The 17,783-nt window shown below is 39.6% G+C and overlaps 1 protein-coding gene across 6 annotated transcripts in view; it reads right to left on the bottom strand.

Annotated features, from left to right (window-relative positions):
* Kcnip4 (potassium voltage-gated channel interacting protein 4) overlaps positions 1–17,783 on the bottom strand; it is a 1,134,333-nt gene that overhangs the window by 94,753 nt on the left and 1,021,797 nt on the right. For 5 of the 6 annotated variants that reach the window (XM_060365337.1, XM_060365336.1, XM_060365335.1 and 2 more), the window contains exon 2: positions 14,475–14,599. In XM_060365337.1, the coding sequence (XP_060221320.1) occupies positions 14,475–14,599 (125 nt within the window). The remainder of the gene's footprint in view (positions 1–14,474; positions 14,600–17,783) is intronic. The other variant, XM_060365333.1, reaches the window with a different exon arrangement.

The raw sequence follows: 17,783 nt of genomic DNA, 5'->3' as shown, positions 1-17,783 counted from the left end.
TGAGTTCTTTTCTCTCAATTGTGAGTCAGTTGCAGATGGCCTAACAGCAAGTGATGACTTCATAGGCAAGATGAAACTACTAGAGAAAAGGAATGTCCTCGGGAAACTTGGACAGCAGAACACTTACTTAGTTCCCCAATGGCCTACAGGAGACTGGCAGGTAAAACATGAATAAATATTGTTGACTTAAGCCGTTAAAGTTCGTGGTCAGCTGCAATGGCTAATCTTCTATAAAACAAATGACAAGTGGGAACTATCATTTGAGGAATGCTACTCTGCCCATCTCTTTCTTGTAACTATTGGAATATGATGTATAGATAAAAGAAGCTCTGAAGCCACAGCAATGTCAGACTGATATATGGATAGACAGATAATAGGTGATAGATATATAGATGTAATGAGCATATATATATACATATATATATATATATATATATATATATATATTGTGTTAATGTGTGTGCGATTCCTATGTGGGTGCACACGCACAGAGGGTGGATTTGTTCACATTAGAGAATGTATAGGATTGAAGGTGTTGCTTGCTAATTGAATACTGGCCCAGCCTTTGCAACACCCTGAGTTTGAGCCTTAATAGTGTTATATACTTGTGTGTGTGCTGTATATAAATGAAAAAAAAAAAAGAAGAAAAAAACAAGTTTTCAAAAATAAAAAAAAAACAAATTGAGTGGTTAGAGGTGGCTGCCACTATCAAGGCGTGATGATAACTTTATGTTGCTAAGACAGGTACTTTTATTTATATTCCTCCACATGTTCCCACATACTTAATATGACATTTTATTAGTTTAAAATAAGAAGAAAAGTGAACCAAGAGGAATATAAATACTCTAGAATACCCCGAACATTAGCTCTGGTCCAGCAAACAGATTTCAAGATGAGACCACACAGTCTTCATTAGGAATTTAGAACAATGTGAGGAAATAACTGAACAGCTATAAGGTCTATGGTCAACACTCAAAGTTGAAGATGCTCTGCAACATGAATTCGCATTCATCCTAGACATCTACACATTGGCATCCTGAGCCAACATGCATCAGAGTTCTGAAAGTCAATTTGAAAAGCTTCCTGTAATATGAGGCAATGTATACAGGAGCTGAGCCATACCAGAGAGGACGACCATGACCGCTGAAGGTTTGGATCAGGAAAGCACCTGTGCAAAAGCACCTGCGTGAACCTCTGTTCAGAAATATACACTATCCTCTCCCAGAAATTCTGCTTCATGGAAGTCTGACAGAAAATTCTGCTGTGGTGTCAGAAGTAACATTTTACCTGTGCTCTTTGCTTACCTACTAAATTACCTCAGTAATACTGTGCTTTTTTGACTTTTCTCTGAGTTTTTCAAGAGATGAACGAAACCAGTTACCCACCTCCTTCAATGTTCCCCTTGGAAGAGAACACTGTAATGACTAATGCACTGACAGGAAGACAGAAACCACCCTGTGAAATGACTTTCTGAAGATCGCACAATGAGCCCATAAAGGCCTTTCTCAAGAGTCACTGAGGAGTCATGACAACACCAATTGCCCTCTTCAATCAGCAGTGTGTCTCTATCCTTACCACTGTGTCTTCCTCCTCATGCTTCTGCTAACCTCCCCTTCTTGCCTTCATGCCACAAGTGAGACTCGGTACTTTTTATGCAAATGCACTTTGTCAAAGACGTAGAGCCCTATAATTTCACCATCATCTATTTAAAGAGTCTTAGTGCAGGAATCATCAAGTTCTTCATGCAGGGATGGTGTACATAAAGAACTCTCAAGTCCCATTGTCTCCTTTGGCCACAATATCACAATATCAAATAAAATTTGTGTAGTAATCAAGAAAGTAAAAAACAAAACAAAACAAAACAAAACAAAAAAAAAAACCTGGTGGCTGTCTTTTATTTTCTCCCTAAGGAAATAAGTGAATTACAGAGACAAAATGGTGAGCCTCAGTACTGTATTTGGTGTACCTCCAGATAGAATTCAAGCTTTGCTCAGCAGGTACTGCTGCTCCTGCTTGCTCACAAATCTCACTAAGATGACATGCTCACTGTTGACCCCAAGGCAGCACTTTTGTTTGAGTCTCCTCATGCTGAGTGCAGAAGTACACAAAGGTGATGGCATGATATGCAAGATACTTGGATTATGCCGCATTAGGAATGACTGTGCTTTAAGGGTCAAATGTCTTTCTTTGCTGGACCTAAAGGAGTGATCAGACATGGCAGAAATGGGTCTATGAAGGTGCATTTGGCAAGGGTGTGTAGAAACTGCTAGAAGCTGTGTGGCCTTACATGATGAATTACAAGGGACAGATCCCAAGTTACAACCATGAGATTTAACTCAGCCAGCAACCATGGAGCTTGGAAGTAGTTCCATGATGCAGAAAAGAAAGCAAACGAAACAATGCAATCCTGTGGCCCTGAAGGATTCTCATCAGAGACCACTGCCAAGTAGCTGCTGGACTCCTGAGGCTCAAATCTGGCAGAGTGAATGATGTGTTTCTAAACTACAAAGTAAGCTGCAATTGTTATGCATCAATTCAAATAGAATGCAAATACATAACATTTTAGTTAAATATGTATATTAGTTCAATAATTTTAAGTAAAAGTATATTAATAATATTAAAGTTATACCTTAAAATATATTTGAATCTACTGAATACTTTGACCTATAAGATTTTAAAGGACTTGATGAAAACAAAGCAGGCAGAGATCCAAGAGAAGAGGGAACCAAGGGACTAAAACAGACTGAAATCTTTGTACATATTTCATCTTATGCTTTGATAAACAGGAAATCCAGCTGCTAAAAAATGACATTATGACATATTCAGGCAAATAGATGGATCTAGAAAACATAATCCTCAGTGATGTAACCCAGACCTCAAAAGGCAAACATGGTAAGTACTCACTTGTAAGTAGGTGTCAGCTGATAAGTCAATGACAAATAGGAATGGGAGGGGTCAGGCAGAGAGAAGAAGAGGTGGATGAAGGGAGAGAGTCCTGGAAGAAATGACAGCACACGGAGGGTATTTGGGGTGGTAATGTGGAAACCTAGTCTGGTAGAAACTTTCAGCATTCTATGAGAGTGACCATAGCGAGGACCCCTAGTGATGGAGGATTCAGAGCCTGAACTAGCTACCGTCTTCTGTAGGCTTCCAAAGGTGGGACAGGGACACCACCTCAGCCACAAAACCTTTGATTTACAACCTGTCCTGCCTGCAAGAGGTGCTGGAGCAATGGAGGCACAGTTCTTGTGGGACTGCACAACCCATGGCTGGTCTAATTTGAGGCCCACACCACCAGAGGGATTCCATGCCCAATGCTGCCTGGATCATCAGGAAATGGCTGCTGGATAACCTGGAGACCCATGATGGAAAAAAAAAATCAATAAAATTATCCTATGGATATCCTTTTATCTTCATAGATCAATGCCTAGCCCACTTGTCATTAGAAAGGCTTCTGCTGGAAGCTGATTGGAGCAGATGCAGAGGCCAACAGCTAAACAGCAGTCAGAGAGAGCACCAGATTTAAGCTGTTCATTTGCCCCTTCCCTTTGGAGCTCAGGGAACACCAAAAAAATTAGGGAGGAAGGATTGTAGGACCCAGAGGGGTCAAAGACACCAGGAGAACAAGTTCAGAAGAATCAGCTGAACAGGGCTCAGAGGGGCTCACAGAGAGCTAAGCAGTAATCAGAGTGCTTGCAAAGTTCCATGCTAGGTCCTCTGCATATACACTGTAGTTGTTAGCTTGATATTTTTGTTGGACCCCTAACAGTGACATTGGCAATGTTTCTGATTATTTTTTTTCTGCTCTTGAGACCTTTTCCTCGTACTGGCTGCCTAACTGAGCTTTGTTCAATGGATATTTCTGGGAGGCCTCCTCTTTTCTGAAGAGAAATGGAGGAGTGCATCTGGGGAGAAGTGGAAGTAGGGTGGACTCAATGAAAGGGATAGAGGGAGGGGAAACTATGGGTCTGGTGTATTGGAAACGAAGCAAAGCAAAAAGATAAAAAGTAATAAAAACAGAAAAAAGGAGAAGTAGGCTGTAAATTATGAATTAATGAAAAAGAAATATCAAGGAGATAGGATCATATTGAAACTTTAAACCTATTACAGTTTAAAATCAAAATGGCTTTCTGTATAGTACATGTAATTTTTAATGTAGGAATTTGAGCATTTAAAACAAACAAAAAATTTCTCAGCATAATCTATCCTCAGAATGAACAGTACCAAAATCAACAAATCCTGGTATTTTCTTCAACATATCTAGACATTAAACTCTCTCTCTCTCTCTCTCTCTCTCTCTCTCTCTCTCTCTCTCTCTCTCTCTCAATGGATACCCTGTGGGATTCCAGCATGATTCTTGGAAACACTGATAATAAACATTTTAGGGCTCATCAGAGTTAGGTCAACATGCTTTTATACGATTGCAGAATGTTTTACATTCTTATTTTTTTTTTCTGTGGTTCTCAGTTTTGCCTGAACATCATAATTACAAAATACTGTCTAAATCCTGATGTTCAAGCACCCTCCCCCCTTCCAGAGCATTTACATCAAAATTGCCAGGCACAGAACCCAATAATTCGTAAGTTTTAAAGTTCCCCAGATGATTACAATATGCGATGAAATTTAAGATTGCTGCTCAGTGGATAATATTTTGTGTTTTTTTTTCTGCTGCATCCATCCTCATGAATAATTATAAAGTTGAATACTCAAAAGACTGCCTGGGAGTTCTGCCTGGGAGAGCATGCCTGAGTACCGCACACCTCACGTGGACAGAGCATAAAAGAGCTGACTATGTGGGGATGCACTATACATTTCATTTTTTTCCTTTTAATTTTATGCTTAGTTCCAAAATAAATTTAATGCTGTAATCCTCATCCTAGTTCATAAAGACAAAGGCAAACAGTTCACTGAGGCTGAAGGAGCTGCCCAAACAGCTAAACCACAGCCCTGAATGTGAATGCTCCCCAAACAAATGTCTAAATGATAGCAATGACACTCAAAGTGTGCTCCCCAGAGCAACAGTAACAGCACCTTTTTCATTATTAAAAAAAATGAAAATATATGCTTCCACCCCACTCCTTTCAGAACAACTAAGTCACGATCTTTCAGGCTGGGGCTTGGCAGGTTGTTCCATGACACAGTAATGGCAGTAAAAACCTCCATCGTGCTCTTTCCATCTCCATGCCATCAGGTGCTGGCCTTTGAAGACTCAGCATGTGGCAAGAGAAACAGGAATATGTGGGAGACTCGATTAGTCTCTTAGAGTGAGAAGACAAGAAGCCCACACTTTACCTTCCCCTCCTCCTGTTCTCTGTTTGTATTCACAATGTATACTGACAATGAGAAAGAATGCTCAGGTGCACTGCACATGAAGAAATATGTTTTCATGGTAAACTTGATTTGCAGGGGTGACTACCAAGTTGAGCCACTTTCAGACAAGTCTGACTATTTTGGATGTGGATAAATGGCTTATCCTTTCAATCAAAATATGGAGAGTCTTAAAGGTTTCATTAAAAATGTGTCTTAGCACTGTGTCCAGGGAAATGGATTTTTGAGCTTGAGGGCTTAAGATAATTAATATTCGGGAAGCAAGGAAAGTTGGTTGCTTTCTCTGGTGGAAACTGGTTCTGAGTGCTGCCATCCAATAACTTTTGAGCCTCTCTGACCTTCTACTGTGTCTACCTTGCTATGATTTAGGGCACATCTGTTAGAGTTGTACATTCCACTAGAGTTACAAAAAAAATCAAAAGGTTATTGTTGTTTGATTTTCTATTACTTTGAGCAAACTGATGTTCTTTCTTTGAAAGCAGTATATGAAATCTGTTTTGGGTACATTTAGATCTGATGAAAGCTTATCTCATGTTGCATCAGTCATGAAAGATAGGACAAAGAAGAGAATAAAGATAAATATAGAATAAGAAAGGCTGAGAAAAGAAAAAAAATGAATTAGGGAAAAAGATAAGATAAAAATTGAAGCGAGAGAAGCAAATGAAGAAACAGAAATGGGGACAAGGATATAATGCTGGGATATGAACAGAGTCAGGGTGGTAGTGGAAAAGAGAGAACATGTAAGAGAGAAAATAAATAAATAAGTAAAAGAACGTCAGGCAATTTATTGTGAAGTGCCACTTGTGAAAGGCATGCTGCAGAGTTGCTGGCTGCAAAGGTTAATGATGGTCGTAATTTTGATTCCAATTTACAAAGAAATGGGATGAAAGGCATCTAGACCTCATATGGAGAGACCTGCAGTGGTGACAAGAGAATAAAAACATAACAGCAGCCAAGGCACCCAGGGAGGCTAGTGCTCAGATTAAGGAGGCCTTTTTACACAACCATTCTTAAATATAATGGTACCATCTGCTGTTTTAAAAAGGTTTATTATGAGACTTTTGTGAAAAAAAAAATGAGACATTTCTATGACTTAGAAATGAACATATCTAGAGTTTTATTCTATGAGTAACCTTCTCTCATCTTGACTTTTGGGTAGTGCTGGACATTTCTTACACCGTTCCCATCTGTAGTTCGCCATTAGTGTTTTCTACTGTCATTGAAATGACTTCTCCCTGACACATGTACAGAGGAAGGTGTGGCTAGGAAAGCTCTTACCTGCTCATCAAAGCCTTCATAGATATGTGGTATTTTGGTTTGTAAATATCGTCTTCCATTGAGAGTCCCTTGTTGAATGCTTGAGCCCACGTTAACTTCTCAAATGTGATTGGCTCATGAATGTGATGAATTTATCCATTGATAAACTCGTCTTGAATACACTATTAGAAGAGAATGCTGGTTGGTAGAAGTAAACCAATGTGCAGCTGACAATAAATAATACTGACCTAAATGTTTTTAATTTAATTTAATTCATTACAATATATTCACATTGTAGCCCCTTCTCAGTCCCACCCACTTTCCCTCTCCTCCCTTATGCCCCTCCCCTAGTCCCCTGGTAGGGGAGGTCCTCCTCCACTTCCATCTGATCCTAGCCTATCAGGTCTCATCAGGACTGACGGCATCATCTTCCTCTGTTGCCTAGCAAGGCTGCACCCCACAAGAGGAGGATATCAAAGAGCCAGCCACTGAGTTCATGTCAGAGACAGCCCTTATACCCCTTACTAGGAAACCCACTTGGAAACTGAGAAGTCTATGGGCTCCCTCTGAAGAAGGATTCAAGGTCCTCTCAATTCAAGGTCTTGGTTGGAGTTATGGTCTCTGAAGGCTTCCTTGGGCCCAGGATTTTTGGCTCTATTCTCCCATGTAGTTCCTGTCCCTTCCAGGACTTTCTATTTCCTTCTTCTTTCATAACGTTTCCAGCACTCTGCCCAAAGTTTGGCTATGAGTCTCAGTATCTCCTTCTATGCCCTCATAGGTAGAGTCTTTCAGAGGTCCTCCGTGGAAGGATCCTGTCCTGTTCCCTGTCTTCTCCTACTTCTGAAGTCTATCCTGTTCGCCCTTATGAATGAGGATTAAGTATCTTCCTTAGTGTCCTCCTTGTTATTTAGCTTCTTTAGGACTATAGATTTTAGTATGTTTATCTTATATTATATGGCTAACATCCACTTATAAGTGAGTATATACTGTATCTGTCCTTCTGTTTCTGGGCTTCCTTACTCAGGATAATCTTTTCTAGTTCCCACCATTTGCCTGCAAATTTCATGATTTCCTTGTTTTTAATTGCTGAGTAGTATTCGATTGTGTAATGTACTACACTTTCTGTACCCATTCCTCCATTGAGGGGAATCTAGGTTGTTTCCAGATTCTGGCTAATAGCTGCTACAAACATGGTTGAGTAAATGTCCTTATGGAATGGATAGAATGGTGTGGCATCTTTTGGGTATATGGTGACCAAAATATTTTTTATTCACTCTATAATTATATTAGGGGTATTACTTAACCTGCTATTCCACTCAATAAGACACAATAATTCCCTTATAACACCTAACATCTTGGTCTGTGCAGATAATTTCACCTATACTATATCAATAACCTCATCATCCATGTCCTCACCCCCAATCCAACGTCATCTGCCTTAACTGTTCTTGTCTTACTTATCTCCCATGCATAATTCCATAAATACTTGCTTATATTCTTCAACTGTACCATTCCACGCCATTTTTGGAATTCCACTTCCCAGCCCATACGGTTTTTTGTCCACGCTAACCCACTGTGGTTTTCTTCTTCCTCCTCTCTTTCTGTCTTCCTGTCTCCTTCCAGTGAGTCTCTTGTCCTCAACGTGTGGAAACCTTAGCCACACTTACCTCCTTCTGCCCTCACCAGGAAGAGGCCTTTTAAATTAACAAATCAGGGATAATAAAATAAAGGTTTACACAGGAAGAATAGGGCAGTAACCAGATCTTGAGGGTCAGTAATTAGCATCAAAATATAAGTATTAGACCAATCCCCCAATACTGCTGGTGAAGGGGAGGCTGCTTTGAAAGGTGTGTCTGTCCCTACCCCTGCCTGCTTCTCACTGTTTTCTGCGTGGCATGAAGTGAGCAGCTTGGATCTACTGTGTTCTTCTAATCAGATGTTCTGCCTCACTATAAGCCATGAACAATATAGTCAGAGACCACAGGGTAAAATATCAGATACTGTGTGCCCCCAAATCCCTTCTTTTTGGGAGCAAGGCATTCACAAAGGCTCTGATGTATGAAAAAGGAACATAGCTCCCTGTCTAAGCCTGTAATAGCCTGGAGCCAGGGCCTTGGGAGATTTTTTTTTTTCCTGAGGTCCTGACTTATGGAGAAATAACACAGTGCCTTCTATAAAAAAAGGAATGTGTTTAACTGAGTCAGTAATGGCCTGTGGACAAGTTTTTTGGGGAGCTCTAGCCTTGGATCTTGAACCCCCCTTTTTCATACCCTAAAGGGATGTAGTTATCAGTGTCAAGGCTGACGCATACTTGGTCTCTGAAGCCCTTGAGATATTGTGTTCTCCCTGTGCAGCTTACTTTGTCTCATTGTACGCTTGTACTCGGCCGACTCAGTCCCCACCCTGCCACACACAGTATATACGATGAGGTACTTAATAAATTTGCTTGACATAAGACATAGTTTGTGGAAGAACTCCTGGGCCCACCTATTCTTTCCTTTTTTGTCTCTGAACCCCTAGGACCTCATCCCTAGGACTTCGTTACTGAAGAACTACATGATGGTCCAGATCACTTTCCTCTCTTTTTTTTTTTTTTGTATCCAATTTTTTTAACTTATATTAATTACACTTTATTCACTTTGTATCCCCCCACAAGCCCTCCCTCCTCCCCTCCCAATCCCACCCTCCTTCCCCCTTCTTCATGCATGCCCCTCCCCAAGTCCACTGATAGAGGAAGTCCTCTTCTCCTTCCTTCTGATCTTAGTCTATCAGATCTCATTAGGTGTGGCTGCATTGTCATCTTCTGTAGCCTGGTAAGGCTGCTCCCCCCTCAGGGGGAGGTGATCAAAGAGCAGGCCAATCAGATTATGTCAGAGGCAGTCCCTCTTCCCATTACTATGGAACCCACTTGGACACTAAACTGCCATGGGCTACATCTGTGCAGGGGTTCTATACATCTATTCTAGGTCATTCTTCTCAGATATATTGGCATAGTTGTATAAAAACCAAACAGACACATGAGTGTTAGTTTGTGTATCTTGGTAAAACACATTTCAATATTCTTTTTAATTAGTCTTCCATGGGAGTGATAAGAACCTATGTTCTTATGTTATTGTTTGGCCCCAACCACACAGAGGCTTGGGTCATAAGAGATGGTCAAAATTTTGAAGCATAAGGAAGCTTTTCTGAAGCAGTACTTAGAAGGCCAATCCATTCAGGCACAAGGTGGTGTGTGTGCAATATCCATCCCTATTAGACAACTATAAGAAGTCAAACACAGCTGCAAATGCGACAGAACAATACCTTCTGTAGAACTGTCGATGGTAGGCTTGGGAAATACTTAAAACAAACTACTTTGATTCTACAAGAATGCCTGTACTTACTAGTACAGACATAGCTTGTATATTAGCAGAATAGAATACAAGACCAATAACTCAAACTACACACCCACAGATACCAATTCTGTGTACAAAGTTACCAAGATACATATTGAATAAAAAGCCTTCTTCAAAAAATGCTGCTGCTGTTGCTGCTGCCCCTGAGAAAACTGGATAGTAGAAACCCTAGTACCAGGTCAACCGGAACGTTTTGAGTTATTAAACAGTAGGCTCCCATAGATGCCCAGCTATCACCAGTGCTCTTGGTTACCCTCTAGAAGTTGATATTAATTCACTATTGATAAAGACACCACATACTTGAGTCACAGTAGGTGGAAAAATCAAGTTGATACGCACCCATAAGATTCATCCCTACTGGCTAGTTTTCATAGTTTTGGAAGGTGCTTTGCATACTATCACAGGTTAAACATGTTAATTGATCCGCAAACTTGGCAAAACCTGCAAATTACAAATATTGCCCTGACAATATATGCACACTGGTGCAGTACTTACTTGAATGTCATGGGAGTAACTGACTACCTCCTGGTTGGATCTAAGGCATACTCCATGAGATTGAAATCATACCTGGCATTGTCAACAGGCCCAAAAAACTGTGTCTAGATAGGTAACAGGCCCTAACAGATATTCAATTACTAATATTCTGGTAAATGGGCATAACATTAAAACAGCTCCTAATAACTGATCACTCTATCAACAGCCCAGTACATTCTCCCCAACCTTATCAGAAAATCTGAGGTTCCCTATTGAACAGCTTGAAAAGGGTAAGAGGCTCCTCTGAATGGGAACCAATATCAAACACCTGTCCCCAAGACTCAGAGATCTTTGTTAAAGGGGAGAAAGAGCATCAGAGCCAGAAGCGGGGAATGGCTCGATGAAAACAGTGTTGTCCAATCATAAGAGGATAGCTGGGCATATGGACACAATGTGATTTTTGCAGCATGTACAAGGCCTGGGAAAGCTCATGTTAAGCAAAAGCCTGCCACAGAGAACAGAAGTAAACATGAAGCTCCACCCCTAACTGAAGACCTATTTGGTAGCTGCTGAGGGAAAGAGCGTCATTTTGCTTTAATGATGCAATGCCTAGAAATTTGGGCTCAATCAAAGGCAGGCTCCACCACCAAGACTATTTAGGCAAGCACAAATTTGATCAATAGGTTAAACAAATCATGAAGAGGACTTGAAGTTGAATGGATAGGGAGGGAAAAGTAGATCTAAGTAGAATTGGAGGGGGTGGATGTGATAAAAATCCATTGTGGGAAACTCTCAGAAAATTAACAAACTGTTATTAAAACCAGTAACAACAGCAACAAATCTGGAATGACCAAACCTCAAAGTGTGAAATTAGACATTTATCTTTCACCCTGTAAGACATTCAATTTAAATTAGATCAAACTTTTTAATAGTCCCGCTAGAACAGGCATAGACAAGAATGTTCTGAAAAAGAATCAATGGTAAAAGAAACAGTCCTAAAGAACTGACAAATGAAGGCTGTGGAGACGCGCCAGTGAGTATAAAGACCTAAGCTTGAATCTCAACCACCCATGACCTCAGTGCTTGTAATTCTGATGTTGGGGAGACTGGCAGATTTCAAGAGCTTATTGGCCTAACAGCCAAAAATGGCAAATTTTCAGTCCAATAAGAGAATATGTCTTAATACAGAAATGTAGTAGGGACAGAGGAAAGCATGCAACACCCTGCCCTGGCCACTGCGCGCACATGCATGGGCATCAGTATCCATGCACTCATATGCATGCATCACGCACAAAAATGACACAACACACACACACACACACACACACACTCAGAGAGGGATGAGAGAGAAAATACTGATAAATCGACTTGTGTTAAAGAAAGAAGGTTTTTATGCAGCAAGGGAAACTACAAGCAGAGTAAAATGGCAAATCACAGAATAAGACAACTAGGTACCAGTTATACCTCAGAAAAGAACGAAATCTACAATACATAGAAGACTATAAAAAATCAATAACAAATATTTAAAATCTTTTCAACCATCAATGGTTCAGTGAACTGAATAGGCAGCTCAAAGAAGAACCACGAACAAACAATAAATGTATGAAGTGTTTTTCACATCCTTAATCACAAGTGAAGTAAATGTTAGAACTTTGATACTCTGTATCACCTCATTCATAACGGTTATCATCAAGAAAACAATTAATGACAAATGCAGGTAAGATTGTGAGGAAATAGGACCCCTCTCATTGTTAATTCAAATATAAAAGCCTCTTCAGTCACTATTAAAATCATTACTAACTGAGGTTTCTTAAAAAAAAAATAGACTTACCATATGGCCTAGCCAGAACCATTCCTGAGTATATACCTAAAGGACTCTGAGTCAACCCAGAGATACCTGAACACTGATGCTTGCTGATATACCATTCATAATACTCAGTGAATGAAAGCAGCTGTCCACCAGCAGGTGAATGGATAAGGAGAATGTATGCTACACAGTAGAATTTTGCAGACATAAAAAATGAAATGTATCCCAAGCCTGGGCACTTTTGCTTTTTCTTGTATGCAGAACCTAAATGTTAGATTTTAATATACATATTAATCTACTTAAAATTAAAGTAAATTAATTAATATATCTCAAATGATATATATTTAACATATGTGTGAGTGTTAATGTATGTGTAAACCTCAAAACAACAGAAAGAAACAAAGATAGCATGTATAGCTACCTCCTTTGGCTTAGAAGATCACACTATATCTTGGGTTGATGTGCGATTTGATATACAAACCCTCAATAACTTAAAGGAAGCTATTTTCAAATGGACTTATGACAGTGAGCTTTCTCACACTGCCCTGGCCATGAACTCTTTAAAGACGGAGCATGCTTTCTCTGCCTTTTGAAGGATCTGTAACATTGACCTTTAGCTTGATCATGCTATCACCTCTCTTGATGGTGAAACATCTGCAGAGGAGGTCGCATGCACATCAGGGTCACAGATAACCATGCTCTGTGATAACCCGCGGGTCGCTGAGGTTTGACTTGACAGAATACAGTTTTGTCTTCTACAAATAATAAAACAGTGATTTTCCCAGTACCAGATATGGAGTCAATTAACAGGCTCCAAACTGTAAGTCAAGCACTGGATATTTCCCCCCTTATCATTGAGAGCATTATTTGTCAACATGAGTACAGGAAATGAGCACAAAGAAGTAATATAAGAAAAATTGATAAGCTAGTTATTAGATGAATCCAAATTTAAATTCCACACACTGGAGAAGAGTGAGGAGTTCTAATCCTCCAACCTACTAGTCTTTGTCCAGAGATATATATTTAGGCTGCCCCAAAAGGGAATTATAAATAGCAGATACTGGTTTATTAATTAAGGTTATTTACCATTGTTTATCAAATTCTACCCACAATTCCATATCTTTTTTCCCCCCAAAGGACCAGTATATAGTAGAAATGCTTTAGTGAAAGAGTGGACCATAGTCTCATTTTACACACACACTCACCATTTTACACACACACACACACACACACACACACACACACACACACACACACAGAGAGAGAGAGAGAGAGAGAGAGAGAGAGAGAGAGAGAGAGAGAGAGAGAGAGGGAGAGAGAGGTCTGGGCTGGGAAGACAGTTGAGTCAGTAAATTGTCTTAAAACCTTGGGAACCTGGGTTTGATCTCCAGAATCCATGTGGAAAATGTTAGAGGTGCTGAAGCATGTCTGTAATCCCAAGTTAGATCATGTCTCAAGAAACAAGTTGGGAGGCAGCTCAGAAAAGAAATACAAGCCTTAGCTCTCGTACTACTCATGCATGTACAGACATGCACACAAACGCACACATACACACGAGAAGGGTGTGGGGAATAAGGAAAGATGTGACAAAACAAAAAACCAAGATTCTTTTTCACATTGTATCCCTCCAACTTCATTCTTGTTCTTCCTGTTATTCTTTCACTGATGTTTCATTTGACCAAAGAAAGGTCGAGGACCATAATTGGATGCCAAGCATCTCTTTGTGCTTTCTTTTCTAGCCTCTTTTTGCTTGGACTCTGAAACTAGAGAGCCTGTTGCTGAATTCTGATGCTGCCACTTACATGTATCTTCCTTGTGTTTTGAATTCTGTCTGTGGCCCCAAATAACATTTTATAAACATATACTACTTTATAGTTAAAAAAAGAAACTATTGTCCCATTACACCTGAAGAAGAAAACAAATCTCAACAAAAGAATTTAATTAAAAAAAAACAAAAACAAAAAACAAAACAAACAAACAAACAAACAAAAAACCCCTTTCAATACCCATCCTTGTCTAACAGTCAATTGATTGAAAAAGTCAATCAAAGACCCAGTGGGTATTGACTGTATTCAGATCCAGGAGAGATGAGAATAGAAGATACACAGGCTTTGGGCACTTGGAGAACAGTATGCCCTGCCCCCCCCCTGCACTCATCTTTTGATGCTCCTCTGAGAATTGGGTAAAGGTGAGATCAAAAGGAAAGTCCTTACATTCTTGAATCCTCTGTAAAGAATCTGAATCTCTTTCTTGGTGAATTTGCTCTGGGCTTCCAGCAGCTCCAGGGCTTCAGGCCGATGCCTGACCGTGGCCATCTCCAGTTCATCTTCCACGCTGTCTGCAGAGGAAAACCAGAGAGAGACTTCAGCTTAATTCCTGTTTCCTGGGACGTGGAATGAGCAACACAGAAAAACATGACAAATCATTTCCTCGATTACAGGGACTTGTCCCTCCAGGAAGGAAGCTCACATGGACAGTTGTGGTCTCCATTACTCAGATTTTACCATATTAGATGGAAGCATTTCTGCATGATTTTCCTTAAACATCCTATGAATAAATGCAATTCTTACAGTTCTAGGACTTTTGCAGAACAGATTGAAATGTATAGAATTCAGCTACAATTGATCCTGAAATTTGTGTTTGTACATTAAGCAACAGTTTTAAATGTAGAATTGTTGTCTAAATATCTCCTCCATTTCATATATCATGTATATACCATGTAGGACTTTGCTATATTTTCTGTGAGGATTACATGTAAAGAGAACTTTTATTCACCAGTTTAATTGTTTTCTAGGAGAAGTATTTCCTGTGTCTGCTAAACTAGGCCTAGTCCTGGAAGCCTCTAGCCTCCAAACATTCTAACCTTTGAGACTTACGGCTTAATAAGATCACCCTTTCTTCTTTCTGAGATTTAGGATGGTTGGTTCAATTCTGCAGTTCTGGCTCAAACTCCTCTCCCTGTTGACTTATTTCATCTGCTCTAGTCTCTTTGCTCCTTCTCATTCTCTGTCTCATTCAGTCTTCACCTGATTTCTCTCTCTGCAAGCCACCTCTCTATTAGTGTCCCAGTAAAACTGCCTCCTTTGTCTCTCCCTCTGTATTGCCCCTAAAGTAGCTTCCCTTTTCTCTCTCTTCCCATGTGAGTTAGGTGTCAAATCTTTCTCAGATTCCTCACATTTTCCGCCACTCACCTAGACAACATTTTCAACTTAAGTGCTTCCTTCTACAAGCTAACTTTAGCCTCATTGTTTGGGATTAAAGGCGTGTACCACTATGCATGGACCTAAGCTTTTCTTTACCCGTAACTTGCTCTATATCAGTTTGATCTTGAACTTGAACTCAGATCTGCTTGCTTTTGTCTCCTGTGTTAGAGGTGTGTTTGTAGTCCAGCCAAATCACACAGACCTAGGGGGGTCTTTGGATGTGATCTCTTGTCAGATCAGCTACATTCTGAACTAAAATACCTCTACAATTATGTTTAAATGAGGTAGAATGTGTTTTTGTTGGTGTTCATTTTTTTCCCTAGTTCTACAAATAAAATGTTCAGATATGTTGAGGAAGGTAAAACCATGGAAGTCTGCTGGACTGGCCAAATACTATCCCTCTGTAGCTTTCTGGAAGAACTGGGGCCTTGAAGTATATGTAACTAGGGAGTCTGTTGAGCAATGAATGCAGTCTGTTTAGATGAATGCTGCTATGCTACTGTGCCTTAGTCTGTGACTATATATGCACAGTAATTTATCAAAAATGCTTTGTGTAAAAAAAGTTCTGTACCAATATTACTGGGAATTGATATAAACTTTAATGAAATTTTGGAATACAATAATGTAATATATCTTCTTTTTTAATATATCAGTTTTCAGAACTTGAAAAAATGAATCCTGTTTGGCTTTGTATAATATAATAGAGCACAAAGATTTGTCAAGAGGAAATGTTCCGCCCTCAAGCAATATCTAATACTGTGTGTGCATTTGGCCTATGTCCATATAAGTACAATGAGGTATATGAGTATCTAGGTGTTTGTGCCTCAAAGGATAGTACTGCTTATTTCAAGACCTTTGCAATAGAGGATGAAGTGAATTTTCTCTGTTAAAGCTCAGTCCACTTCTTACAAGAATTCAGAAGCCTACTTGTTGGCTACAGACTGCAGATACAAAGGAGTGAGGCTCAAGAGAACAGGGTCTGCACAGTTCCTCACATCACATGCACAGGTGTCCCACAGGTCAGTTAGAATTGTACAGAAATGTAGCTGTTACTACAAAGATGGACCACCCCTCCAACCATCTACTGAATGCATGAAGGGTAGGGCTCTCAACAGAGAGTAGAGGGTCAGGAGAAATGGAAGGCACCCATCTCTTAACTGTTGCTCTCATGAGTTTGCTGGAAACCAATGATGGTGATGGAACAGTTGGGTGCAATGGTTGTGCTTGTCAAAATAAATGATATGAGATGCAAACAAACATTCATTATTTTCAGATAATTTACCTTTCGTGGTTACTATGAATGATTATTTCCCTACTTAATTCAGAGTCTATTTGTCATTGGTTTATAGGAAGGTTGCTAAGTGTTGTGTGTTAATTTTATATTCTGCCACTTGTTGGAATTATTTATCATCTCCAAAGAAGATTTTTTTAAAGTGGTGTCTTTTATATTAAGACTTATATCATCTGCAAATAGAGATGCCTTGATTTCTCTTTTTCCTTTATATTGTTTTAATTTCTTCTCTTGTCTTAAGGCCCTAGCTAAGATTTAAAGTACTGTCCTGAGTAGAAGTAAAGACACCTTTGCCTTTTTTTCAGGCATTTTCATTTATTTACCAAACTTGAACTAGGCCTAGGTAAAGTCTGGTAGCTACATAAATAGGACCACAAATCAACAGTGGCATCTCATTTAACTAAAAAGCTGTACAGCAAAGGAAACTGAGAAATAAATTAATAGAAAGTTCACAGAATGTGAGAAAACTTTTTGCCAGCTATTCATCTGACAGAGGATAAGTGTCAGGATTTTACAAATAAGTAAAAAATTCGACCTAAAAAATAAGAACATAAATAGCTCTAAACTATAGGCAACGGAATGGAACAGAACATTCCTAAAAGAGGAGAATGCAAATAGATAGGTCACAATTTAAATCGTGTTCAGCATCCTTGAACATCAGTGAAATGAAAAATAAAACTAATTTAAGACTCTATCTCACCCTATGCTGAACGACCAACATCAGTAACACCCACGACAACAAATTCTGGTATGGATATGGCAAAATGGGAATTCTTTTCTCTTATAATGATTTATTTATTGCTACACCATGTGCATGCCTGTTGCCTGTATGCCTAGAGAGTATCCCCTGGAACAGAAGTTACGGACAGCTGTAAGACACCATGTGGGTTCTAGTTATCAAACTGGGCTCTCCACAAGAATGGCAAATGTCCTCAATACATCTTTCTAGCCCCAGAAAGAGGAACGCCAATATGCTGTTGGTGGGGGTGTGAACTAGTACAGCCACTTTGGAAATTAGTCAAGTTGTT

Source organism: Meriones unguiculatus, chromosome 12 (assembly GCF_030254825.1).
Source record: "Meriones unguiculatus strain TT.TT164.6M chromosome 12, Bangor_MerUng_6.1, whole genome shotgun sequence".
Classification (NCBI taxonomy): domain Eukaryota; kingdom Metazoa; phylum Chordata; class Mammalia; order Rodentia; family Muridae; genus Meriones; species Meriones unguiculatus.
Note: the sequence above shows the minus strand (reverse complement) of the source record. Positions and strands in the feature narration are given on the sequence as shown.